The sequence below is a fragment of the Chrysemys picta genome, chromosome 17, assembly GCF_011386835.1.
Source record: "Chrysemys picta bellii isolate R12L10 chromosome 17, ASM1138683v2, whole genome shotgun sequence".
Lineage (NCBI taxonomy): Eukaryota > Metazoa > Chordata > Testudines > Emydidae > Chrysemys > Chrysemys picta.
This window is the reverse complement of record NC_088807.1, coordinates 8,950,756-8,974,346: the sequence shown is the minus strand read 5'-3', so window position 1 is coordinate 8,974,346 and position 23,591 is coordinate 8,950,756. Positions and strand designations below refer to the sequence as shown.

The following is a 23,591-nucleotide window of genomic DNA, read 5'->3' as shown; positions in this document are numbered from 1 at the left end:
AGGCCCCACCCCCCTCCCTTCAGCCCCCCTCCCTTCATCGCTTGCTCTCTCCCACCCTCACTCACTTTCACGGGGCTGGGGCAGGGGGTTGGGGTGCGGGTGGGGCTGCGGGGTCTGGGAGGGAGTTAGGGTGCAGGAAGTGGTTCTGAACTTGGGCAGGGGGTTCGGGCTTTGGGTGCGGGCTCTGGGAGGGAGAGTGCAGGAGGGGTTTTTGACCTGGGGCGGGGGTTGAGGTGCGAGTGGAGGTGTGGGGTCTGGGAGGGAGTTAGGGTGCAGGAGGGTGTTCCGACCTGGGGGAGGGGGTTGGGGTGTGGGTGCAGGCTCGGGGAGAGAGGTTGCGGGATGGGGTTTTGACCTGGGGCAGGGGGTTCAGGGTGCAGGCTCTGGCCAGGCAGCGCTTACCTCAGGCAGCTCCTGGTTGGCAGTAATGCGGGCTTAAGTCAGGCTCCCTGCCTCTCCTGGCTCCGCGCTAATCCTGGAAGCGGCCGGCATGTTCGGCCCTGAGGCAAAGGCACAGCCACCAGGGGGCTCTGCACCATGCATGCTGTCCTGCACCAGCAGGCACTGCCCCCACATCTCCCACAGAGCTTGGTTCCTGGCCAATGAGAGCTGCGGAGCTGGCACTGGGGGCAGGAGCAGCATGCGGAGCTTCCCTTATCACCCCTGCGCTTAGGGGTCGCAGGGACATGGGGGCCACTTCCGGGGAGCTGTGCAGATCCAGGGCAGGGAGGGAGCCTGCCTTAGCCCTGATGCATCACCAATCGGACTTTTAATGGCCTAGTCAGCGGTACTGACCTGTGCCACCCCAGTCCCTTTTCAACCGGGCATTCCAGTCAAAAAACGGATGCCTGGCAACCCTAGCCACCCCCAGTCCACCCTCACCCAGCATGCCAGGGTGCCTTGTGAATGGGACCCCACTGCCAGGGTAGGGCTGTAGGGACAGGGCACCCACAGGCCAGGACAGTGGGCTTGTGCATGGCAGTTAGAGCAGAGACCCCAGTAGCTCTGAGAGCAGAAGGTTCCCATGCAGGGAGGCAGCGCAGGGCATGGACGGGGCACTGGGCTGCAGCTCAGGGATATTGGGCTCCAGCTGGGGCTGGATTCCTGGGTCAGGATGGCAGGGCAGCCCTTGTCCCAGGCTCCTGCGATTCACCATGACTCTCAGCCAGCCAGTAAAGCAGAAGGTTTATTTAGACGACAGGAATACAGTCCAAAACAGGTCTTGCAGGCACAGACAACAGGACCCCCTCAGTTAGGTCCATCTTGGTGTCCCAGGGCCCCACAGCCCCCTTGGGAGGTCAGAGCCCTGTCTCCCTCCCAGCCATTCCACCAGCCAGCTCCTGAAACTTCCTCTTCAGCGACCCCTCCCACAGCCTTTGTTCAGTCTCCTGGGCAAAGGTGTCACCCGGCCTCTAACCCCTTCCTGGGTTCTCACGTTTCATGCTCAGATATTCTCCCTCAAGGCCAGTCTCCCATCCCCCAATGCAGACCATCCTAGCCACACTCCCCTCCCTTCCCAGCCAACACTCCCCACTCACTATTCAAAGACTACATTAAGAACAGTCCCAGTTCATCACATCACTCCTCCCTTCGAGACCGAACTGAGTGGGGTCACTTCAGCCAGTGACCCGGGGAAGTTCGAACCTACCCACGTTCCCACGGAACCCCCAACATCCCTCCCATTCCTTGGTGAGAATTACACCAGGCCCTTCCAGTTTCACGCCCCCCTATAGGTCGGGGGTGCTCGATGACACTCGTAGTTCGCATGTGGGAAGGCTTATGCGGCCTGTGCCCTTTTCCCACCCCAATGCCCCTGGGGTTCCAACTGGGCTGGGGTCTTCTCCCAGCGTTCCAGTCTGGACGTCTGTGATTCGGGTTCTCTTGGTTCAGAGCCCCCCTTTTAACCTTGGCCACCCTCTGGAAAGGCTCCTCTATGATGGGCAAGGGTCCTAAAGCTGTTTTCCCCTTTTCCCAGGCCTTCCTCTGCCTCTGACAGGGGTCACAGGATCGGCTGTACTGTCAGACAGTAATAAAGACCCCAGGCCAGTAAAAGTTCCGTAGCAGTCTCTGCTGGGTGCGCCAGGTTCCCTGGTGCCCTGAGAGGGGGATGTCATGGGCCCGGTACAGCAGCTGGCGGCGATACTTTCTGGGGTACCACCAGCTGCCTCCTGATCCCCCCTGGCTCCATTTTCCCTGGGGGAGCCCATTCTCAGTACAGGAACCCCTTCTCCCACAGGAACCTTTTCCGACCACCTCTCCCCATGGTCTGTACCTCACTGAGGTTGGCCAGGTCCCTTATCTTCCGCGAGGAGGGATCTTTCTGTAACTCGGCCCGGAACTCAGCAGCTGGGACAGGGATGGTCACCTGCTCCCTCCCGCTGGCTGGGTCTGAAGCCGCAGCCTCCCTGAGCCGTGTCCCTGGGCGTTCCCTCCCCACCAGGTTAGGGTCCTGCGCCTCAGGCAAGGCACCCTTCCTGTTGTCAGGGCGCAGTGCCCCTTGCCGGCTCTGGCTACGGGTCATGACCAGGACACCCTGGGAGTTGCTTGGCCAGTCCTCCAGGTCCCCCCCATTAACACCTCAGTGGGCAAATGGTTGTGCACCCCCACTTCCTTGTGGCCCTCCTTGGACCCCACTTCAGGGGTACCCTTGCCATAGGCACCTTGAATGGGGTCCCGCCCACCTCCATCAGGATTAGATAGGTGTTGGGCATCACCTGATCTCAAGCTACCTCCTCGGGCAGGGCCAGCGTACCTCAGCGCCCATGTCCCAATATCCATTGACCTTCCTCCCATCCACCTCCAGGGGAACAAGGCACTCGCTCTGCAGGGAGCGCCCCGCATCCACCCTGTAAATGGAAAACCCGGTGTCCGGAGCATCCAGCCCCCAAGAGGAGCTGGCCTGGGGTACTCCTCCCTCCTGAGCCGTTGGGAAGCTGTCCGCCCCGCTTGCCTGGGCCATCTTCCTCTTGTCCAGCTGGGTCTCTATCAAGTTGACCCTCTGTGGGTTCGGTCTGCTCAGTCTGTCCCTGAGCTTGGGGCACTGGGTCAGTATGTGGCCTCTCTGGTGATAGCAGTGATAGCAGCCCATGTCCCGTGGGTCCCCTTGAGCGGGTCGGATGGACCTGACGCTGGATGTTCCCCTTTGGTGGGGGTTCTCCATATTTCCCTGCTGGGAGGTCCCCTCGTGACTCTCTCGCTGCATTGTGGTGGACCTGTTCCTTTGGGACTCCTCCCTGTCATCCCCTGCCCGACTGTTCACAAACTCGTCGGCCAGCTGGCCTGTGTGCTGTCGGTTCTCTGGTTTTTGGTCCATCAATCATTGCCTCAGGTCGGATGGGCACTGCTCATACACGTGCTCCAGTACGAACAGGTCAAGCAGGTCTTCTTTAGGTTGGGCCCCAGCTGTCCACTTGCGGGTATACCCCTGCGTCCGGTTGGCTAGTTGTAGGTATCTGACCTCACGGGTTTTACGCTGACTCCGGATCCTTTTTCGGTACATCTCAAGAGTCAGCCCAAACTCGCGGAGCAGGGCCTTTTTAAACAGTTCGTAGTCCCCTGTCTCCACCCCTTTCAGTCAGCTGTACACCTCCCTGGCTGTGGAGTCCAGTGAGGGAATGAGAAATTGGAGCCTGTCTGCAGGGTCAACCTGGAGCAGCTCGCAGGTATTCTCAAAGGCTGTCAAGAAGGCATCCATGTCCTCCCCCTCCTTACGCTGGGCCAGGAAGCACTTATCAAAGCTCTTTGCAGTCTTGGGTCCCCACTCACTCACCGCAGCTGGGGCCCCACTGCTCCTCAGCCTGGCCAGTTCCAGCCCATGCTGACGCTGTTTCTCCTTCTCCTCCCGCTGCTTTTCACGTTCTTCCTGCTCATGCTGACGCTGTTTCTCCTCATGCTGACGCTGTTTCTCCTTCTCCTCCCGCTCCTGCTTCAGTTCTTGCTTCCTTAACTCAAGCTCTTCCCGTCTCATCTCCCATTCATATTCCAGCCGCCTCCGTTCCAGGGATGGGAAACTCCACCAGGACGATCCCCTGCTGGCCGCTGGGATTGGGGTGCCCTCGGTATTCGCTGGGTTTACCCCAACCCCTCCCCTAGATATAGGTAGGCAGGGTCTCGGGATGTCCTCGGCAGCAGTCTGACCCCTCCCAGCCATGTCAGGCCTTGGGGCCCACGCTGCATCCGCCGGGCGGCTTCTCTCAGGGACAGGGCTCGGTTCATCCAAGCGATCCCTCTCCTCCAGCTGGGCAATTAGCTTCCTCCCAGCCATTCCACCAGCCAGCTCCTGCCACTCCCTCTCTCCCAGCTTCCCCTCCCCCAACCTTTGTTCAGTGTCCCAGGCAAAGGTGTCACCTGGTCTCTAACCCCTTCCTGGGTTCTCACGTTACTTGCTCAGGTATTCTTCCTCAAGGCCAGTCTCCCATCCCCCCAATGCAGACCATCCTAGCCACACTCCCCTGCCTTCCCAGCCAACACTCCCCAATCAGCATTCAAAGACTACCTTAAGAACAGTCCCAGTTCATCACACGGGGTGCCCTGCCTTGCAGCGCTGTGCTCGGGGTTCAGGGTTCTTACCTTGGGGGTTCCCAGCGGCTCTGTCCCGACGCATCCTCCAGCAGAGCAGGACCCCACAGATCAGCACCACAACAGCACCCAGGCCGAGGAGCACAGAGCAGAGTAGCCCAGGGCCTGGGGAGAGAGCCAGGCAATGAGCTGTGCCCCATCTCTGCCCAATAGCCCCTGAGACTGACTCCCTCCCCACCCACAGGCCCCTGCCAAGGCTGACTCCTCCTCTGCCCCATAACCTCTATGGGTGACCATACATCCCGTTTTGTCCAGGACAGTCCCTTTTTTAAGCCCTGTCCCAGCCGTCCTGAATTTTTTGGCAAGCATGGGCATTTGTCAAAAAGTGGGGTGCAGAGGAACATTGGAGGGGCAGGTGGCAATGCCAGCTCCATGCAGGGGGAGAGGCAGGGGTCGGGTGGGGGGCAGGCAGGGCTTGGGTGAGTAGCGACACCACGCCAGCCTGGCATGAGGGGGCAGGCAGGACTCGGGTGAGTGGCTTGGACCAGCCCTGCACGGGGGGGGGGGGGAAAGTGCTTGGGCTAGCCCCATGTGGTGTTCCATTTTCTCTTTGGGAAATATGGTCACCCTACCCCACAGTCTCCCCCCACAGCCAGAGGCAGATTTAGGTTTCCTGGGGCCCTGGGCCAGAGCAAGTGGGGGCCCCTCCCTACCCCTTCCACCTGCAACCCCGCCCAGGGCCCCATCCTGTTCTGCTTCTTCCACGAAAGGCCTGCCCTTGTTCCACTGAGAGTCCTGACCCATTCCACCCCCGAACTGCATGCCCACAATCCATTTGCTCCTTTCTGTGCCCCCCCCACTGCAGCCCCAAGGCCAGAGAAGCTCTGTCCCCCCTGCCACAATCCCAGGGCTGCAGTGGGGAGTGAGCACTCCTCCAGTCCTGGGGCCACAGCGGTTGCCAACTTTCTACTCGCATGAAACCAAACACCCTTGCCCCACCCCCTGCTCTGCTCCTCCTCTGAGGCCCTGTCCATGCCCCACCCCTTCTCTGGGGCCCCGCCTCTGCTCACTTCATTCCCTCCCCTGCCCCGTCGCTCGCTCTCCCCACCCTCACTCACTCATTCATTTTTACCGGGCTGGTTCAGGGGACTGGGGTGCTGGGGGGGGGTATGGGCTCTTGCTGGGGGTGCAGACTCTGATGTGTGGCTGGGCTTGAGGGATTTAGGGTGCAGGTGGAGGCTCTGGGCTGGGGCAGGGGGTTGGGGTGTGGGAAGGGGTGCGGGCTCCAGCTGGGGGTGTGGGCTCTGGGGTGGGGCTGCAGAGGATGGGAGAGAGCTCTGCGCGGGGGCAGGGGATTGGGGGATGGGGGATGGGGGATGTGAGGGCTCTGGCTGGGGGTGCAGGTTCTGGGGTGAGGCTGGGGATGACAGGTTTGGGGTGTAGGAGGGTTCTCTGGGCTGGGACCGAGGGGTTTGGAGGGCGGGAGGGGGATCAGGGCAGAGAGTTGGGGCATGGTGGGGGAGATGAGGGCTCTGGCTGGGAGTGTGCGCTCTGGGGTGGAGCTGGGGATGAGGGAGTTGGGGTGCAGGAGGGTGCTCTAGGCTGGGATCGAGGGGTTCGGAGGGCAGGAGGGGGATCAGGGCTGGGGCGAGGGGTTGGGGCTCAGAGGGGGTCAGGGTGCAGGCTCTGGGTGGCACTTTCCTCAAGCTGCTCCCAGAAGCAGCAGCATGTCCCCCTTCCAGCTCCTACACAGAGGTGTAGCCAGAAGGCTCTGCATGCTGCCCGGCCCACAGGCACCACTCCCACACCTCCTGTTGCCTGTGGTTCCTGGACAATGGGAGCTGCAGAGGTGGTGCTTGGTGCAGGGGTAGCGTGTGGAGCCCCCTGGCTGCCCTACATGTAGGAGCTGGAGAGGGGGCATGCCAGCTGCTTCCTGGGAGCCGCAAAGAGCCTGCCAGCCCAGCTGTATGGCGATGCCAACCGGACAGTCAATGGCCCGGTCAGCAGTGCTGACCGTAGCCACCAGGATCCCTTTTGGACCAGATGTTCCAGTAAAAAACTGAACACCTGGTCACCCAAGCTGGGGCTTCCCCCATCCCGCCCGCTTGACCGGTGCTTCTGCCAGGGATTGAATTCACCTGGAGCTTCTGCTAGGGCTCTGGGCTTCTGTTTCCCTACAGAGGATTTCTGCTGGGGGTGGGGCCCCCATTTTTCCAGGCGTCCAATTGGCTGGGGCCCCTGGGCATGGACCCCAGAAGGCCCATTGTATAATCCACCACCGCCCATGGCTGACTCCCTCCCCTGCCCCACAGCCCCTATGGGGCCAATTCTGACCCCCACTCCGCAGCCCACCCTGCGGCCACCTCCCTGCCCAATCCCACAGCCCCATGCAGAGCTGAGTCCATTCCCTTCAGCACCTTGGTCGCTGACCCTGTCCCCCTGCCACAGACCCCGAGGAGAAGCACGGCATGTGGAGCTGTGCAGGGCCCTGGGCTGGTGGTGGCTCACGGGTCCCAGCTCAGACTCCAGCCTGAACACAGGTCATGCATGTGGGGCTGGAGGAAGCTCTGACTACTGCTCCCAGGGACCATTCCTAGCCCAAGGATTGGGGGGGGGTTAGAGAGGGGGTTGGGGGCACCAGCTCCCAGAGGCCCCTCCCAGGCTGCTCCAACAAGCACTGCCCCCCAGACTCCTCCCCCAGGCCCCACAGGCTCTCTGCCCCCCAGATCTGTGCTCTGGGTCTGCCTGCAGGGGTAGCAGCCTCCAGCGCCGGAGCCAGGGCTGGCAGGAGAGGGAGCCCCGTGGCGGAGGAGGCGGCTCAGAGACCCAGGAGTGGTGCCCCAGGCTGAGCAGGGCTGTGGGAACCGCTGGGACAGCCAGTAACCTCAGTGTGGTAGGCAGAAGCCCTGGCGCTGCCCAGCTGGAGACCGGCCTCCCCCTGGCATGGCCAGGGTGTCATCCCCACCCACCCCGTGTCTGCAGGAACATGGGCATGGCTATGGCGCTGGGCACTCACCGGCCTGTCCGGCACACACCACGCTAGCCTCAGAGCCATGGCCACACAGCCCAGGACCCAGCCGGCTCAGCTGGCACTCGCTGATGAAAGACTCCTGGCCAGAGCAGCTCAAGCCCTCCAGCCAGACATCGCCGGCTCCGTGGCCGAACTGAGCAACCCCCGGGGCTGACAGTGCTGTGCCACAGCCCAGCTGCTTGCACACCACCCCCGCCTCCGGCAGGCCCCAGCCGGCGTCACACACGGCACCCCAGGTGTCATTAATCAGCACCTCCACTCGCCCAGAGCAGGGGCTTGGGCCACTCGTCAACTGCAGCCTCAGCTGGCCCTGATCTGAAACACAAAGCACAGGGCATGAGAGGCTGTTCCCAGCCGCCAGGTGCCCTGATACACAGCACCGCACGTGGGGGAATGGGGGGTTCTGCACAGAGCAAAGAGGAGCCATTTCTATATCACCCCACCCGTGTGTGTGCACACACACTCACAAACACACACACACACTGCACCCCCCTAAACACAATGCCACACAAACAGACAGACACACACACACACACAATCCCATGCACAACCCCCATATGTCCCTGTGCACACTCACACATTGCCTCAAACACACACACTGCCACATGCACACGCACTGCCGCACATGTATGCAAATATTCGTAGACTGACATGTGCACACCCCTTCACGCACACACCTGCACAAACGCTGCCTGTCATAAATATAAAGGAAAGAGTAGCATAAAATTCCTCCTGAGTAGCTATACTGAATCACTTTACCTGTAAGGGGTTAAGAAGCTCAAATAAGAAGCTCTGGTCAGGTTGGCACCTGACCAGAAGGACCAATAAGGAAAGAAGATACTTTCAAATGGGGTGTGTGTGTTTGTGCTCTCTTTGTTTGTTCCCTCTCCAGATGGACAGAGAGACCAAGAAGGTACAACATCTCCTGAAAACCTACCTGAAATGAACCATCTAACATTACAAAAATTGTAAGTAAGGCAAGGAAATGTGTTAGGTTATCTGTTGTTTTAGCTTGTGAATTTTCCCTATGCTAAGAGGTAGTTTTATTTCTGTTTTTGTAACTGCGAAGCTGAGTCCAGTGGGGAGTCCTCTGTGTTTTAAATCCTTTTATTACCCTGTAAAGTTACCTTCCATCCTGATTTTGCAGGTGTGATTCTTTTACATTTTCTTTATAATAAAGTTCTTCTTTTAAGAACCTGATTGATTTTAGTGTCCTAAAGATAAGGGGTCTGATCTGTACTTACATTAAAGGCAATTGATTGGTATATTATTCTCAAGCCTCCCCAGGAAAGGGGATGAAGGGACTTGGGGGGATATTTTGGGGGAATAGGGATTCCAAGTGACCCGTCCCTGAATTTTTGGTTAAATCACTTGGTGGTGGCAGCAATACCGTCCAAGGACAAGGAAAGGAATTTGTGGCTTGGGGAATTTTTTAACCAAAGCTGGTAGAATATAAGTTTAGGGCGTCTTTCATGCGGGTCCTCACATCTGTAGCCCAGAGTTCAGAGTGGGGAGGGAACACTGACACTGCCAAAAACAGGTACAGAGAGAATCACACACAAAACCTGAAATGCACACACATACACACACCACCACACCTAGGCTGACTTCCAGGGGTTAGCACCCTCTGCAGATCCCCCACCCCACTTCCAGCAGCAGATTCTCCTACCACCCTGGGTGTTACCTGAGCACACAACACTGGCATCTTCTCCGGGGTTACAGCTATGCTCTCCCCAAGGCTTAGCCTTGCATTCGGTGAGGACAGCTTCTGCCCCTGTGCACTGAACCTCATCCAGCCATACACGTTCAGATCCTTGTCCAAATCGAGCCCCACGTGGTGCTGATAACGCCGTCCCACAGCCCAGCTGCCTGCATACGACTTCAGCATCAGACAAGCCCCAGCTGTCATCACACACGGTTCCCCACTGCTGGTTGTGAAGCACCTCGACTCTCCCAGCGCAGCGACTCGGGCCGTTCACCAGTCGGAGCGGAGCCACTTCTAAGATGCCTGATCCTGCAAACACCCAAGGGAATAAACACTCAGGGAGGTTCCTGTGCATCTGTTCTCTAGTGACACAGGGAACGTAGCACCTTGAGACATAGGACTGGCTGGAGAGGCAGACTCTGGAAATTGAGAGCAAGGAAACTGCCAGCTGTTGCTTGTTTCTACTGTGTTCAGAGAAACAGGACTTTGTAAATAACCCAGATTGCACCAAAGAATGTAAACAATTTCCTCCTCTTCCCAGAAACATCCATCACGGCACCACTATGGCTAATGCAACCATCAGGCAACATTCCTCATTTAGGAAGAGCAGAGTGGGCACACGGCAGTGGGGGGTGGCGCCCTGACTTGCTTTACAGTTAGTGAGCACTCAGCAGTGTTGGACATGGAAAGTGTAGGGAACACTGTTCCCATTGAGACATGCAATAGGGCAGGGTTGCCAACTGACTAATCGCACAAGACCGAACTGCCGTGACACAATTCCGAAAGCAGATGTTTTAGAAAAACGTCCAATCTTGATTCCAAAATTGCCAACAAGGGAGAATCCACCACGCCGCTTGGAAAATTGTTCCAATGCTTAATTACTCTCACTGTTACAAATGTATGCCTTATTTAGAGTCTGAATTTGTACAGCTTCAACTTCCAGCCAGTGGATCATACTGTACCCTTCTCAGCTGGACAGTTCGTTTCCAATATAGGTACTTATAGACTGTGATCAAGTCACTTGTGACGGGGTGAGCGAACCCCGTCCAGTGTGGGGTGAGTGTATCCCATCCTCCGAGCCCCCCTCTGCCTCAGGGTGGTGAGGCCAAATGGCTAGAGTTGATATAATTGCCTTTGCCTTCAGGACTGTACAGCCTAGTGGTCAGAGTCAATTCGGCTGCCCTTGGGTAGAGAACCTAATGGTAAGGTTGATATGGCTGCCCTCTCCCTCAGGGCTGTGTGCCCCAATGGCCACAGTCAGCAGAGTTGCTCCTATCCACAAGGGGGTAAGGGTTTGCAGCCAGAGCCAATGGGCCACTACCTGAGGGGAAAGGGTGGCTGGAATAGGGGGACTTGGGCCCACCATGCTCCACTGGGTCCCAGCCCAGGGCCCTAACAGTAGTGAGGCTCCAACCAAAACACGCCAACTTCCCACAGGAATATACCTAGTCCTCCCTGGGCCACATCTTACCAGGCTTCCCAGTGACTTGATGTTCAGCAGCAAGACCAGGCCAGGCCCCCTGCACCTGTACAGGTCAGAGATACACTGGAGTCTTAGGGCAGGTCGACACTATAAACTTGCATCAGTGCAGCTGCACCATCGCAGCTGTGCTGCTGTAGCGCTTCTGGTGAAGACGCTCTAAGCCAGGGGGTTTCGAACTTTTTTCATTTGTGGACCTTGAAATATTTCGAATGGAGGTGGGGAGCTATGTCCATGGAGACGCTGTCCTGCCAACATAGCCCTTTCTACACGGGGAGTTGAGGTTGGTGTAACTACGTCACTTAGGGGTGTGGATTTTTCACAGCCCTGAGCAACATAGTTATACTGAAGTAATTGTGTAGCATAACCCTGGCCTTATCTCAGTGGCCTGAGGACAGCATTCCAGCAGGTGGAGGAAAAGATGAGCTGGACGGGAGCGTGCCAGACACGAGATGCCAGGAGAGAGGAGAATGGAATGCCAGTACAGGAAGGACAGAAGGTGCAGCAGCGGCTACACAACTGGAAAAAGCATCCTGGAAAAGAATCCCAAACTTACTCCTTTTTGGAGGGGACTTTACATGGTCATTAAAAGGGGAACAACTTATCCTTGCTGATACCAAAAGCAAGGGCATGCAGCTTACCTCAGCAACTGCTATCTTCTACAGACAGCCAGTCCACAACAGATAGGCCTCACCGAGAGGGCATGAACCCTGAACACACTGATAATCTAGATCCAACTACAACTGATGTCTCCATGAGTGAATATAGAACTCGAGCAGGCAGAGTGACAAGGAAACCTGTGTGGATGGCAGAGTACCTGGGTGCCTAGGAGTTATTGTTTTAAATTTTCATTTCACAGGCACTGGGGAGGGGAAAGCTCTAGTGATCAGTGCAGACAGCACCAATACCAACCGATGGGGCAGATGCTGAAGCTTTATCTTAGTCCTGAGTTACAGAGAATGATGCAGAGAAGGAGCAAAGAAGCCCAGACACAGCCAGAGAATCGCTGATCATGTGTTCTTCTGAAACACGCAAAGAGCTTTGGGGTCAGGGTGAGCTGAAAGAGACTTTGAACTGTGAGCAACGAAACTCTCTCCTTTTGTTTGATTTCTGCTGTGTTCAGCGAGATGGGACTTTGTACATGCTTTGTAAATAACCAGGACTGCGTTGCAGAAATCCAGCAATGTTAATAACTGTCTCCCGCCTCTTACTTGATATTCCCCCACTTATACATCGCAGGATCACATTCGCCCACTTAGCTACAGAATCTTCAATCTCTCCTTCTATCAGAAACAACCCACTTGATCCTGAAAATTAGCTAACTGCTCAGATCAAAAAGGAGTAACTACAGTAAAAAGTAGTATTTGTAATGTATCAGGAACATACAGAAATCCTAGGAATGGCCTAGATCCTATGCATGGCAGGGACGGTAAAATTGTCAATAAGCATGCAGAAAAGGCAGACACGGGAGATCAACATTTCTGTTTTGCCTTTGGGAAGAAGCAGGATTACAGGTTCGGTTGATAAATATAACAGTATTTATGTACTATACATGAGGGTGATCTGAATGAGGCAAAGGACACTTGCCCAACATACTCTGGGTGGGTATTTGCTCATGGTCATATGCTTTCGAATGGTGGTTGTGGTGTGTTCCCAAATTAACACGGGTTCCTTTTCCCTTCTGTTTAACATCCTCCTGATACACTAGAGGAATTAACAGAGTGTTATCAACACCATATGGTGAGACTATATGATCTATTTTTCCCAAATACAATACTGAAATATTTATTGAACACTTCTGCTCTTTCTGCATTGTTATTGATATTTCTACCATTTCCATCTAAGCATGGACCGATATCATTATCAGTATACTTTTGGATCTTAATATAATTTAAAAACTCTTTCTTGTTGCCATTAACTTTGCTGGCCATAGATTTCTTATTGTGTCCTTTTGCTTCCCTTATCAATTTTCTACAAATTAGAACAATCAAGCAGAGATGAAGAGCACTCACCACAGCACACATACCCCTCTCTGCAGTAGAGCCCCATAGCACAGTGGTGAGGCACTGGGGTCAGCACTAACTCAGACAGGAAAGCATGTTCTATTCTGCTCCCCAACAGGCTCTCTGCAGCATCAACAGTGCAATGGAGGGTGAGAGTTACCTAAGCACACAACACCGGCATCTTCCGCATAATTGTAGTTATGGTCTCCCCATTTGAAGCCCTGCATTTGAAGACGGCAGCTTCTGCCCCTGTGCAGTTAACGTCATTCAGCCAGGGACGGTCAGATCCTTGTCCAAACCTAACCCCATGTGGCTCTGATAATGAAGTCCCACAGCCTAGCACACAACTCCAGCATCATTTAAGTCCCAGCTGCCATCACACCCAGTTCCCCACTGCTGGTTATGAAACACCTCAACTCTCCCAGTCCAGCGATTGTGGCCATTCACTTGCTGGAGCAAAGACACTTCTGAGATGCCTGAGCCTTCAAACACCCAAGGAAATAAACACTCAGGGAGGTTCCTGTACCTGTGATTGCTAGAGATGCTGGGGAATGTAGTGCCTTCCACTTAGGGGTCTGAATCGGCTCCGCACACAGTGACTGCCTGTCCCGGGCTGAATCTCCACCACTGACATCCAACTCTCATGATGGTTCCTGAGCTGTTCCCTGCAGCACAGGCCCTTAGCACCACACTGGACTATTGGGATCTGCACTGACTGTGAGGGTAGACCCCCAATGGGTTTCCTGCAGTACAGGCCCTTAGCACCGGGCGGTGCTGAAAGCTTCCCAACCCGAACCCTATAGCACCTACAGTAACATCATGGAGGGTTACCTGAGCACACAACACCAGCATCTTCTCCGTGGTGACAGTTATTGTCTCCCCAAGGCCGAGACCTGCATTCGGTGAGGGCAGCTTCTGTCCCTGTACAGTTGACATTATCCAACCAGATATGGTCAGATCCTGGCCCAAAGTAGGCCCCAGCGGGGGCTAATAACGCTGTCCCACAGCCCAGCTGCCTGCACACCACTCCAGCATCAGTTATGTCCCAGTTGTCATCACACACGGTTCCCCACTTCTTGTTACAAAACACCTCGACTCTCCCAGCGCAGCGACTCGGGCCGTTCGCCAGTCGGAGCGGAGCCACTTCTGAGATGCCAGCATCTGCAAACACCCAAGGGAAGAAACACTCAGGGAGGTTCCTGTGCATCTGATCTCTTGTGTTGTTGTGGAATGTAGCGCCTCCTGCCAACGGATCTGACCGGTCTCTGCGCACAGCCACTGCTTTTCAAGGGCTCCCCACCACTGACCAGGCTAATCACTTGGGCAATGTTGAAGTTTCTCCACCCCCCCTACCAGCCAGCTGTCACCTAGCTAGGCTGTCACCTAATTAGGCAGACTGGATGGCAGTCTGACCTACTCCTCCCACCAAAGCACTTTAAAAGATCACCCCCAGCACAGCTGGCAGGAACCTCCTGGGGAGCAGATTTACACCCTCACTCCTGGCGCTGGTATTCGCTCCAGTGGGATACTGTGCAGTGCTGCAGGGCAGACACTGGCATAAACATCTTGGTGATTGGGAGCTGAACAGTCACCCATGTCATTAGTGGTTGCCTTAGCCTGACATCAGCATCGAATTTACATGTGTTGATCCATAGCTCCCTGAAAACGTCACCCAGAGTCCATCCCCTTAGAACTGCCTGGAGCGCAGGGACGCCTGGCAGGAACCTGCTGCGCACCAGGCTGACAATGGTTCCGACCAGTGCAGAGGCAATGCACACTTCCTACAAGCAGATCGGCCCCCTCCTGAAGCAAACACCTGCCCCTGCGGTTCCTCCAGACTTGCCACGACTGACGTGGCAACATCATTTTGTGGCAGCCATTGCTGCACTCATGTCTAGTGCTGCCAGCCCAGAACCTGTCTCAGATGAATGATGACAGAGCTAGGATGACAGTTGTGTCCTCACAGAGGGGCAGCAACTCTGGGATAGAGAGACTGGCGTGCTGATGGATTTTCAGAAGCCCTAATTTGTATGTGCCCATTTACAATCTGGGACGCAGATCCTGGACTAGGCTTAATGGGCCCCTGACTGGACTGGCCAGAGGGACTGCTGCGATGCAGAAATGTGTCTTAGCCTGATCTTCTCAGTGTGCCTGTGGGAAAGCAATACAGACAGTCACACGTGGTGGAGGAGAGCCCCGTTAGAAAACTGGACCTTGAGGATGCACAGTCAAATGGCTGAACAAGCTAGAGGTGAGCAAGGTTGGAATGAGCTCTCCCCTGACAGCTAGTGATGAGCTGGGGAGGGGAAAACGCTTCAGGACCAGACTGTATTAACTTGAACAAACCCACTCTGCCTAGGTATCCAGCAAACAGAGCTGTGTTGGCTGATGCTGGGTTACAATTCACTGTAGTACTTGAATGCAGGGGGAGTGAAATGTTGTTATCCTGATTGTCTGAGTAAAGGGCAGCAGAACCGTGCTTAGCCTGCCCGGACTGAGGTGATCACCTACAACTGAACTGAACCCACTAACCAGGGGGCTCAGACACCAGACCCCTATCAAGAGTTAGAGGGGTTGGAGATGGATGTTCCTGCTGAGGGGTGTGCGTACTGTGTAAGAGGTCTAGGCATCGTTTAATCTGCCCCTCACCACTCTTCAAAGATAGAGTTAATTAAGACTCCATTAGGAGCCTTTTTGGTTTAAGTTATCACTAGATCTGAAATTACCCGCCCAGCCTGCTTCAGCACTAAGGTTTCCTCACTAAGATCTGACAGTCATGGAGAGCTGGGTGGAGCCTCAGGAGAGCAACCTGCAGAGGTCACAGCAGAGAGCCAGTAGCCCACACGTTGCCCTAAGGGGGGGAAGATGTTTGTATGGGACACAGTTGACGAGAGGTGTAAAATGTAGAATACGACATTCCAGAAGTGTTGAAGTGAAGCTTGTCACCTGCGCCATGGCAATCCCTTTGGCTGAGCCAATCAGCACATAGCGTTTACAAAGACAAAGGACGCTCAGCACAAATCTCCGAAGAGAGACCTCCTCTGCAAAGAGACAATGGTTTGTACTTACAAAGAAAGAGGAGAGGGGACAAGACCTCCCTCTCACCCAGGAGGTGGCTGACAGCGTTTGTCTCAGGAACAGGAGATCACAGCCAAGCCTGGAGTAAAACCCTGGAAGGACTCTAGGGTGAGCATTGCTCTACCAGGCAGAAAAGTATCTCATTCAACGAGTCTAGGCTCTAGTCTATGTGTTATGATTTTATTGGCCATGGAACCATTTCTTTCCAACCCTTCTCCTTGCTACCCTTCGAATCGCTACACTCTGTGAAATCACTTGTCCTTGGTGTGACTGTACTGGGGTATTAGGCCAGCACAACTACAAATGGAGAGCACCCCCCCACTGATACCCCCCTACCTCCAGCACAGGCCCCCTAGCACCCCGCTAGGGCACTGGGGCCAGCACTGACATCAAGAGGAGAGCGTGAGCATCCACTACTGAGCCCCCACACCACTCCCTGCAGCACAGGCCCATAGAACCAAACAGGGGAATTAGGCTCAGCACAGACTGAGAGGAGAGCGCTCCTTACTGGAACCGTCATATTGCTCCCTGAAACACTGGCCCCAAGCACCATGCTGGGGTCAGCACTGGCTGTGAGGGGACAATGCCCCATAATGAGCTTCCCACCCTGCTTTCTGTAACATGCAGGGTGGCAGACGGAGGTTACCTGAGCACACAACACCAGCATCTTCTCCGTGGTTACAGTTATTGTCTCCCCAAGGATGAGCCCTGCATTCGGTGAAGACAGCTTCTGTCCCTGTGCAGTGAACATCATCCAGCCAGATACGGTCTGATCCTCGCCCAAATCGAGCCCCTCCTGGGGCTGATAACGCCGTCCCACAGCCCAGCTCCCAGCAAACGACTCCAGCATCAGTTATGTCCCAGCTGTCATCACACACGGTTCCCCACAGCTCGTTGTGAAGCACCTCGACTCTCCCAGCGCAGCGACTCGGGCCATTCACCAGTCGGAGCTGAACCACTTCTGAAATTCCTAAATCTGCAAAGCCCCAGGGGAATAAACACTCAGGGAGGTTCTTGTGCATCTGATCACTAGTGACACTGGTAAACATGGAGCCTCCCACTGACGGGTCTGAACAGCCTCTGCAACAGCCTGTTAGGGGTTCACTCCCTGTCAATTTATATTATTACAGTTCAAGTTGCTTTATCCGGCATGTTGGGAGAATGGGGGGCGCCGGTAAATGAAACATGCAGGTTAACTAAGAGGGAGAAAGTTTGGAGCAGGAGAGGGTTGGGGCAGGCAGTTGGGGCGCGGTATCAGGTGTGGGGTGCTGGATCCGGGGGACACTCACCCCAGGTGTCTCCCCATAAGAGGCAACTTTTTCTGTCTGCTCCTATGGGGAGGCACGGCAGGGGGCTTGGCGCGTTCTCTTCACCGATAGGCACTGCCTGCACAGCTCCCATTGGCCATGGTTCCCAGCCAAAGGGAGCTGTGCAGCTGGCACTGGGTGGAGGCAGCACGCAGAGCCACCTGACGTGCCTCCACTTAGGAGTAGCCAGAGCCCAGGACAGGCCGTCACTTGCGGGGAGCCATCCAAGGTGAGCAGCCCCTGGATCCAACCCCCCGCACCCCCTTTCATGTACTAAGCTCCTCCCACACTCAAAGTCCCTCCCAGAGCGCTTGCTCCACACTCCCTCCTGTGCCCCAACCCTCTGCCGGCCCTGCACCAACTGGACTATAAACCGGCATTTCAATGAAGATCAGAAATGCCGATTTATAGAGCTTTCCTGTTGGTGAAGTGTCAGATAAAACAGTTTCTACCATATTTTGGATTACAAATATTTGCACTGTAAAAATGGTAAAAGAAATAGCATTTTTCAGTTCACCTCATACAAGTACTGTGGTGCAATCTCTTTATTGTGAAAGTGCAATTTACAAATTAGATTGTTTTTTGTTACATAACTGCACTCAGGAAAAAAAAACTTAGAGCCTACACATTCTCTCAGTCTTACTTCTTGTTCAGCTAATCGCTCAGACTAACAAGTTTGTTTACATTTAAGGGAGATAATGCTGCCTGCTGCTTATTTGCCATGTCACCCAAAAGTGAGAAGATGTGTTCCCGTGGCACTGTTGCAGGTGGCATTGCAAGGTATTTACGTGCCACATATGCTAAACATTCATATCCTCCTTCATGCTTCGGCCACCACTCCAGACGACATGCTTCCATGCTGATGATCCTCATTAAAAAAGTAATGTGTTTTACTCTGTATACGTTTTATACAGAGTAAAATGGATTTGTTTGGTGTTTGGATCCCATTGGGAGCTGCGTGTCTGGGTGCTAGAGACAGGGGCACTTATCACTTAAGAATGCAGCTTTGGGGGCATGGGTCATACGATGGGCCTGCGTTGCAGCAGATTACCATATCTGTCTCAACAAGACAGGGCTCTGGAGGCCCAAACTGGGCTCAGAGGTAGTCTCAGCACATCAGGTGACAGTCCCAAGAGGGTTTCTGTAACCAAACCCATCACACTGGTATTCGCTCCAGTGGGATACTGGGCAGTGTTGGGGGGTAGACTCTGTCATAACCATCTTGGTGACTGGGAGCTGATCACAGTCACCCGTGTCATTAGAGGTTGCCTTAGCCTGACATCATAGAATCATAGAATATCAGGGTTGGAAGGGACCTCAGGAGGTCATCTAGTCCAACCCCCTGCTCAAAGCAGGACCAGTTCCCAACTAAATCATCCCAGCCAAGGCTTTGTCAAGCCTGACCTTAAAAACCTCTAAGGAAGGAGATTCCACCACCTCCCTAGGTAACCCATTCCAGTGCTTCACCACCGTCCTAGTGAAATAGTGTTTCCTAATATCCAACCTAAACCTCCCCAACTGCAACTTGAGACCATTACTCCTTGTTCTGTTATCAGGTAAAACTGAGAACAGTCTAGATCCATCCTCTTTGGAACCCCCTTTCAGGTAATTGAAAGCAGCTATCAAATCCCTCCTCAGTCTTCTCTTCTGCAGACTAAAATTGACATCAGCATCGAATTACATGTGCTGGCTCCATAGCTCCCTGAAAACCTCACCCAGAGTCCATCCCCCTTAGAACTGCCTGGAGTGCAGGGACGGCTGGCAGGAACCTGCTGTGCACCAGGCAGACAAGGGTTCTGACCAGTGCAGAGGCAATGCACACTTCCTACAAGCAGATCGGCCCCCTCCTGAAGCAAACACTGGACTGGCCAGAGGGACTGCTGCAATGCAGAGATTTGGCTTAGCCCCATCTCTCAGTGTGCCTGTGGGGCAGCAATACAGGCAGTCACACATGGTGGAGGAGATCCCCGTTGGAAGACTAGACCTTGAGGATGCACAGTCAGATGGCTGAACAAGCTAGATAGAAGCAAGGTCTGTATGAGCTCTCCCCTGACAACTAGTGATGAGCTGGGGATGGGGAAAGGTTTCAGGACCAGACTGTGTTTACAAGAACACACTCACTCTGCCTAGGTATCTAGCAGACAGAGCTGTGTTGGCTGGTGCTGGGTTACAAATCACTGGAGTACTTGAATGCGGGGGGTAGTGAAATGTTGTTGTCCTGATTGTCTGAGTAAAGGGCAGCAGAACTGTGCTTAGCCTGCCCTGACTGAGGGGGTCACCCACAACTGAACTGAACTCACTAACCAGGGGGTTCAGACACCAGACCCCTATCAAGAGTGAGAAGGGGTGGAGATGGGTGTTCCTGCTGAGGGGTGTGGGTGCTGTGTAAGGGGTCTAGACATGGTTTAATCTGCCCCTCACCACTCTTCAAAAATAGTTAATTAAGGCTCCATTAGGAGTCCTCTTGGATTAAGTGATCACTAGAGCTGAAATCACCTGCTGTGAGACAGTGTTTTTGCCCAGCTGCTTCAGCACTGAGGGTTCCCCACAAAGAGCTGACAGTCACTGAGAGCTGCGTGGCGCCTCAAGAGAGTGACCTGCAGAGGTCACAGTAGAGAGGCCCGGGACATGTAGCCGGGGTAGGACAGGGCAGCTGAGAAACAGGACAGGGAAATATGTGGGCTGTGTAGGACTGGAAGTGAGGAAGAATTTCGTCTCCTGTGTCCAGCCTTTGGAAGCTGCAGTTACCCAGGTCCCCATTGTGCCTCAGAGGAGTCCAGCACAGGGATGCCTAGAGTTATACAGGGATCCCCTGGGTGAGATATATGCACAATAGGTCATCAGAGGTGGCATGTGAGGTCGCTACCAAGAGCCAGCAGCCCACTCATTGCCCTAATGGGGGTAAGATGTTTTGATGGGACATAGTTGAAGAGAGATGTAAAATGTAAAATATGAGGCTCCAGAAGTGTTGAAGTGAAGCTTGTCACCTGCGCCATGGCAATCCCTTCGGCTGAGCCAATCAGCACATAGAACAAAGCACAGCCGTGGAGACAGGCTATATTCACTGTTTTGGCCCAGTGGGGGCCTGAGAATTTGAAAGACAAAGGACTCTCAGCAGAAGTCCCGGAAGAGAGACCCGCTCCGGGAAGACAATGGGCTGTACCTGTAACATGGGTGTTGTGTTCTGTTCCATCTAGTTTCACTGAGAACACGTATTTGAGATAAAATGAGTCTGCTCTACAACCTTAGCTAACAACCTATTGGTTTTTAGATCATGCAGTAGAGACTCATGCACTAAGCTCCAGAGATCCCAGGTTTGATCCCAATGACCGGGGTCTATCAGCGTTATATACCTACAAAGAAAGAGGAGAGGAGACAAGAGCTCCCTTTCACCCTGGAGGTGGTTGACTTCATTTGTCTCAAGAACAGGAGATCACAGCCAAGCCTGGAGTAAAACCCTGGAAGGACTGTGGGGTGAGCGTTGCTCTACCAGACAGAAAAGTATCTCATTCAATGAGTCTAGGCTCTAGTCAGCGTGGTATGATTTTATTGTCCATGGAACCATTTCGTTCCAACACATCTCCGATCACAACGAATCTCTACACTCGGTGAAATCACTTGTCCTTGTTGTCACTATGAAGGGCTCTAGGGCTGTGCATTGATTGGGGCAGAGATGGGAGGTGGAGCTGGTCAGCCGGGGGCCCTGTTCCTTTGGGAGCAGCAGATCTGTGACTGCTGTGAATGCCCAGTGGGACAGAGGCTGGGCGCTGCTGGGGGCTGGAGTTTGCCAATTGTAAACCTGGAGAGAGATCACCACACAAGACCTAGAGGGCACGGCTTGTGTGGCCTGAGGCTGAGGGAGTCAGGAAGCTTCCCCCCAGCAGGTACAAACAATGCTTCCTCATGCCAGGGGCCCTTGGCACCACATTGAGCCCGTGCCCCATTCCCTACAGCACAGGCCCATAGAACCACAGAAGGGGATTAGGGGCAGCACAGACCTTGAGAGGAGAGCGCCCCTTACTTAAACCGCCATATTGATCCCTGAAGCTCAGGTCCCAAAGCACCATGGTGGGGTCAGCACTGGAAGTGAGGGGACAACGCCCAATAATGAGCTTCCCACCCTTCTCCCTGCAACATGCACAGTGGTGGAAGAAGTTTACCTGAGCACACAACACCGGCATCTTCTCCATGGTCACAATTATTGTCTCCCCAAGGCCGAGCCCTGCAATCGGAGAGGGTAGCTTCTGTCCCTGTGCAGTTAACGTCATCCAGCCAGATACGCTCTGACCCTTGCCCAAATCGAGCCCCTCTTGGGGCTGTTAATGCTGGCCCACAGCTGCCGGCACACGACTTCAGCATTAGTTATGTCCCAGATGTTATCACACACAGTTCCCCACTGCTGGTTGTGAAGCACCTCGACCCTCCCAGCGCAGCGACTCCAGCTGTTCACCAGTCGGATCTGAGCCACTTCTGAAATGCCAGAATCTGCAAAGCCCAAAGGGAATAAACACTCAGGGAGGTTCATGTGCATCTGATGACTAGTGATGCTGGGGGATGTAGTCCCTCCCAATGACGGGTCTGAATAACCTCTGCAACTGCCCATTAGGGGTTCACTCCCCACTAGGGCTGTCAATTAATCACAGTTAACTCGGTCTCAGAGCAGCTGATCAATCTGGAGTCCGGTGGCACCTTAAAGACTAACAGATTTATTTGGTTATGCCCATAAATTTGTTATGCCCAAATAAATCTGTTAGTCTTTAAGGTGCCACCGGACTCCTTGTTGTTTTTGTGGATACAGACTAACACAGCTACCCCCTGATACTTGATCAATCTGGGTGCGGGGTCACATGCCTCCCATCCCCACCTCCGAGCTGCTGCTTAGTTTATATCTAGCATGTTCATTCGGCCCTCCCACTATCGGCACTTATGGATTGTCTCTGGTGATGGACCTGTGTTTCTCCAGCAGTGAGGAGGTAAGTGAGATTCAACACCAGAAACAGATAGGCTAGAGGAGGTTCGAGGAAAATGTCATTCTCAGAAAGTGCAGAATACCTGAAACATTTTATTTCAAACTAGGGCTGTCGATTAATCGCAATTAACTCATGCGATCAACACAAAAAATCAATCACAATTAAAAAAAGTAATTGCAATTTTAATCACACTGTTAAACAATAAAATTCCAATTGAAATGTATTAAATACATTGGATGTTTTTCTAAGTTTTCAAGCATATTGATTTCAATTACAACACAGAATACAAAGTGTACTGTGCTCACTTGTTATTATTATTTTGGATTACAAATATTTGCACTCTAAACATGATAAACAAAAGAAATCGTATTTTTCAATTCACCTCATAAAAGTACTGTAGTGCAATCTCTTTCTCGTGTAAGTGCAAAATACAAATGTAGATTTTTTTTGTTGCATAACTGTAAAACTTAGAACCTACATGTCCACTCACTCCTTCTTTTTGTTCAGCCAATCGCTCAGACAAACAAGTTTTTTTACATTTATGGGAGATAATGCTGCCTGCTTCTTATTTACAATGTCACCAGAAAATTAGAACAGGTGTTCACATGGCATTTTTGTAGCTGGCATTGGAAGTCATTTACATGCTGGATATGCTAAGCATTCATACGCTCCTTCATGCTTCGGCGACTATTCAAGATGACATGCATCCATGGTGATGACGCTCGTTAAATAAATAATGTGTTAATTTAATTTGTGACTGAAATCCTTGAGGAAGAATTGTGTATCTCCTGCTATGTATTTTACCTGCATTCCGCAATATATTTCATATTATACCAATCTCGCATAATGACAATACATGTTGTTCGTTTTAAGAACACTGTCACTACAGACATAACAAAACACAAAGAAGGTCCCAATATGATATTTCTAAAGCTAAATACAGCATTTGACCCAAGGTTTAAGAATCTAAAGTTCCTTCCAAAATCTGAGAGGGACGAAGTGTGGAGCATACTTTCAGAAGTCTTCAGAGAGCAACACTCCAATGCGGAAACTACAGAACCTGAACAACCAAAAAAGAAAATGAACTTTCTCCTGGTGGCATCAGATAATGAAAGTGAACATGTGTTCATCTGCACTGTTTTGGATCGTTATCGAGCAGAACCCATCATGAGCATGGACATATCCTCTGGAATGACGGCCGAAGCATGGGACATATGAATCTTTAGAGCATCTGACGCATAAATATTTTGCAACCCCAGCTACTACAGTGCCATGTGAACGCCTGTTCTCACTGTCAGATAACATCGTATACAAGAAGCAGGCAGTAATATCTCGTGGAAATGTGAACAAACTTCTCTGTCTGAGTGATTGGCTTAACAAGCAGTAGGACTGAGTGGACTTCTAGAATCTAAAGCTTTACATTGTTTTATTTTTGATTGCAGTTATTTTTTGTACATAATTCTACATTTGTAAATTCAACTTTCAGGATAAAGAGCTGG

At 53.2% G+C, this 23,591-nt stretch overlaps 1 protein-coding gene across 1 annotated transcript in view; it reads right to left on the bottom strand.

Moving 5' to 3' along the window:
* The window catches only part of LOC135976157 (deleted in malignant brain tumors 1 protein-like), a 90,106-nt gene that overhangs the window by 3,719 nt on the left and 62,796 nt on the right, over positions 1-23,591 (bottom strand). Inside the window, 7 exon segments of the mRNA XM_065570734.1 lie at positions 4,570-4,683; positions 7,535-7,864; positions 9,234-9,563; positions 13,569-13,898; positions 16,462-16,791; positions 21,283-21,458; positions 21,460-21,607. Of these exon segments, the coding sequence (XP_065426806.1) occupies positions 4,570-4,683; positions 7,535-7,864; positions 9,234-9,563; positions 13,569-13,898; positions 16,462-16,791; positions 21,283-21,458; positions 21,460-21,607 (1,758 nt within the window).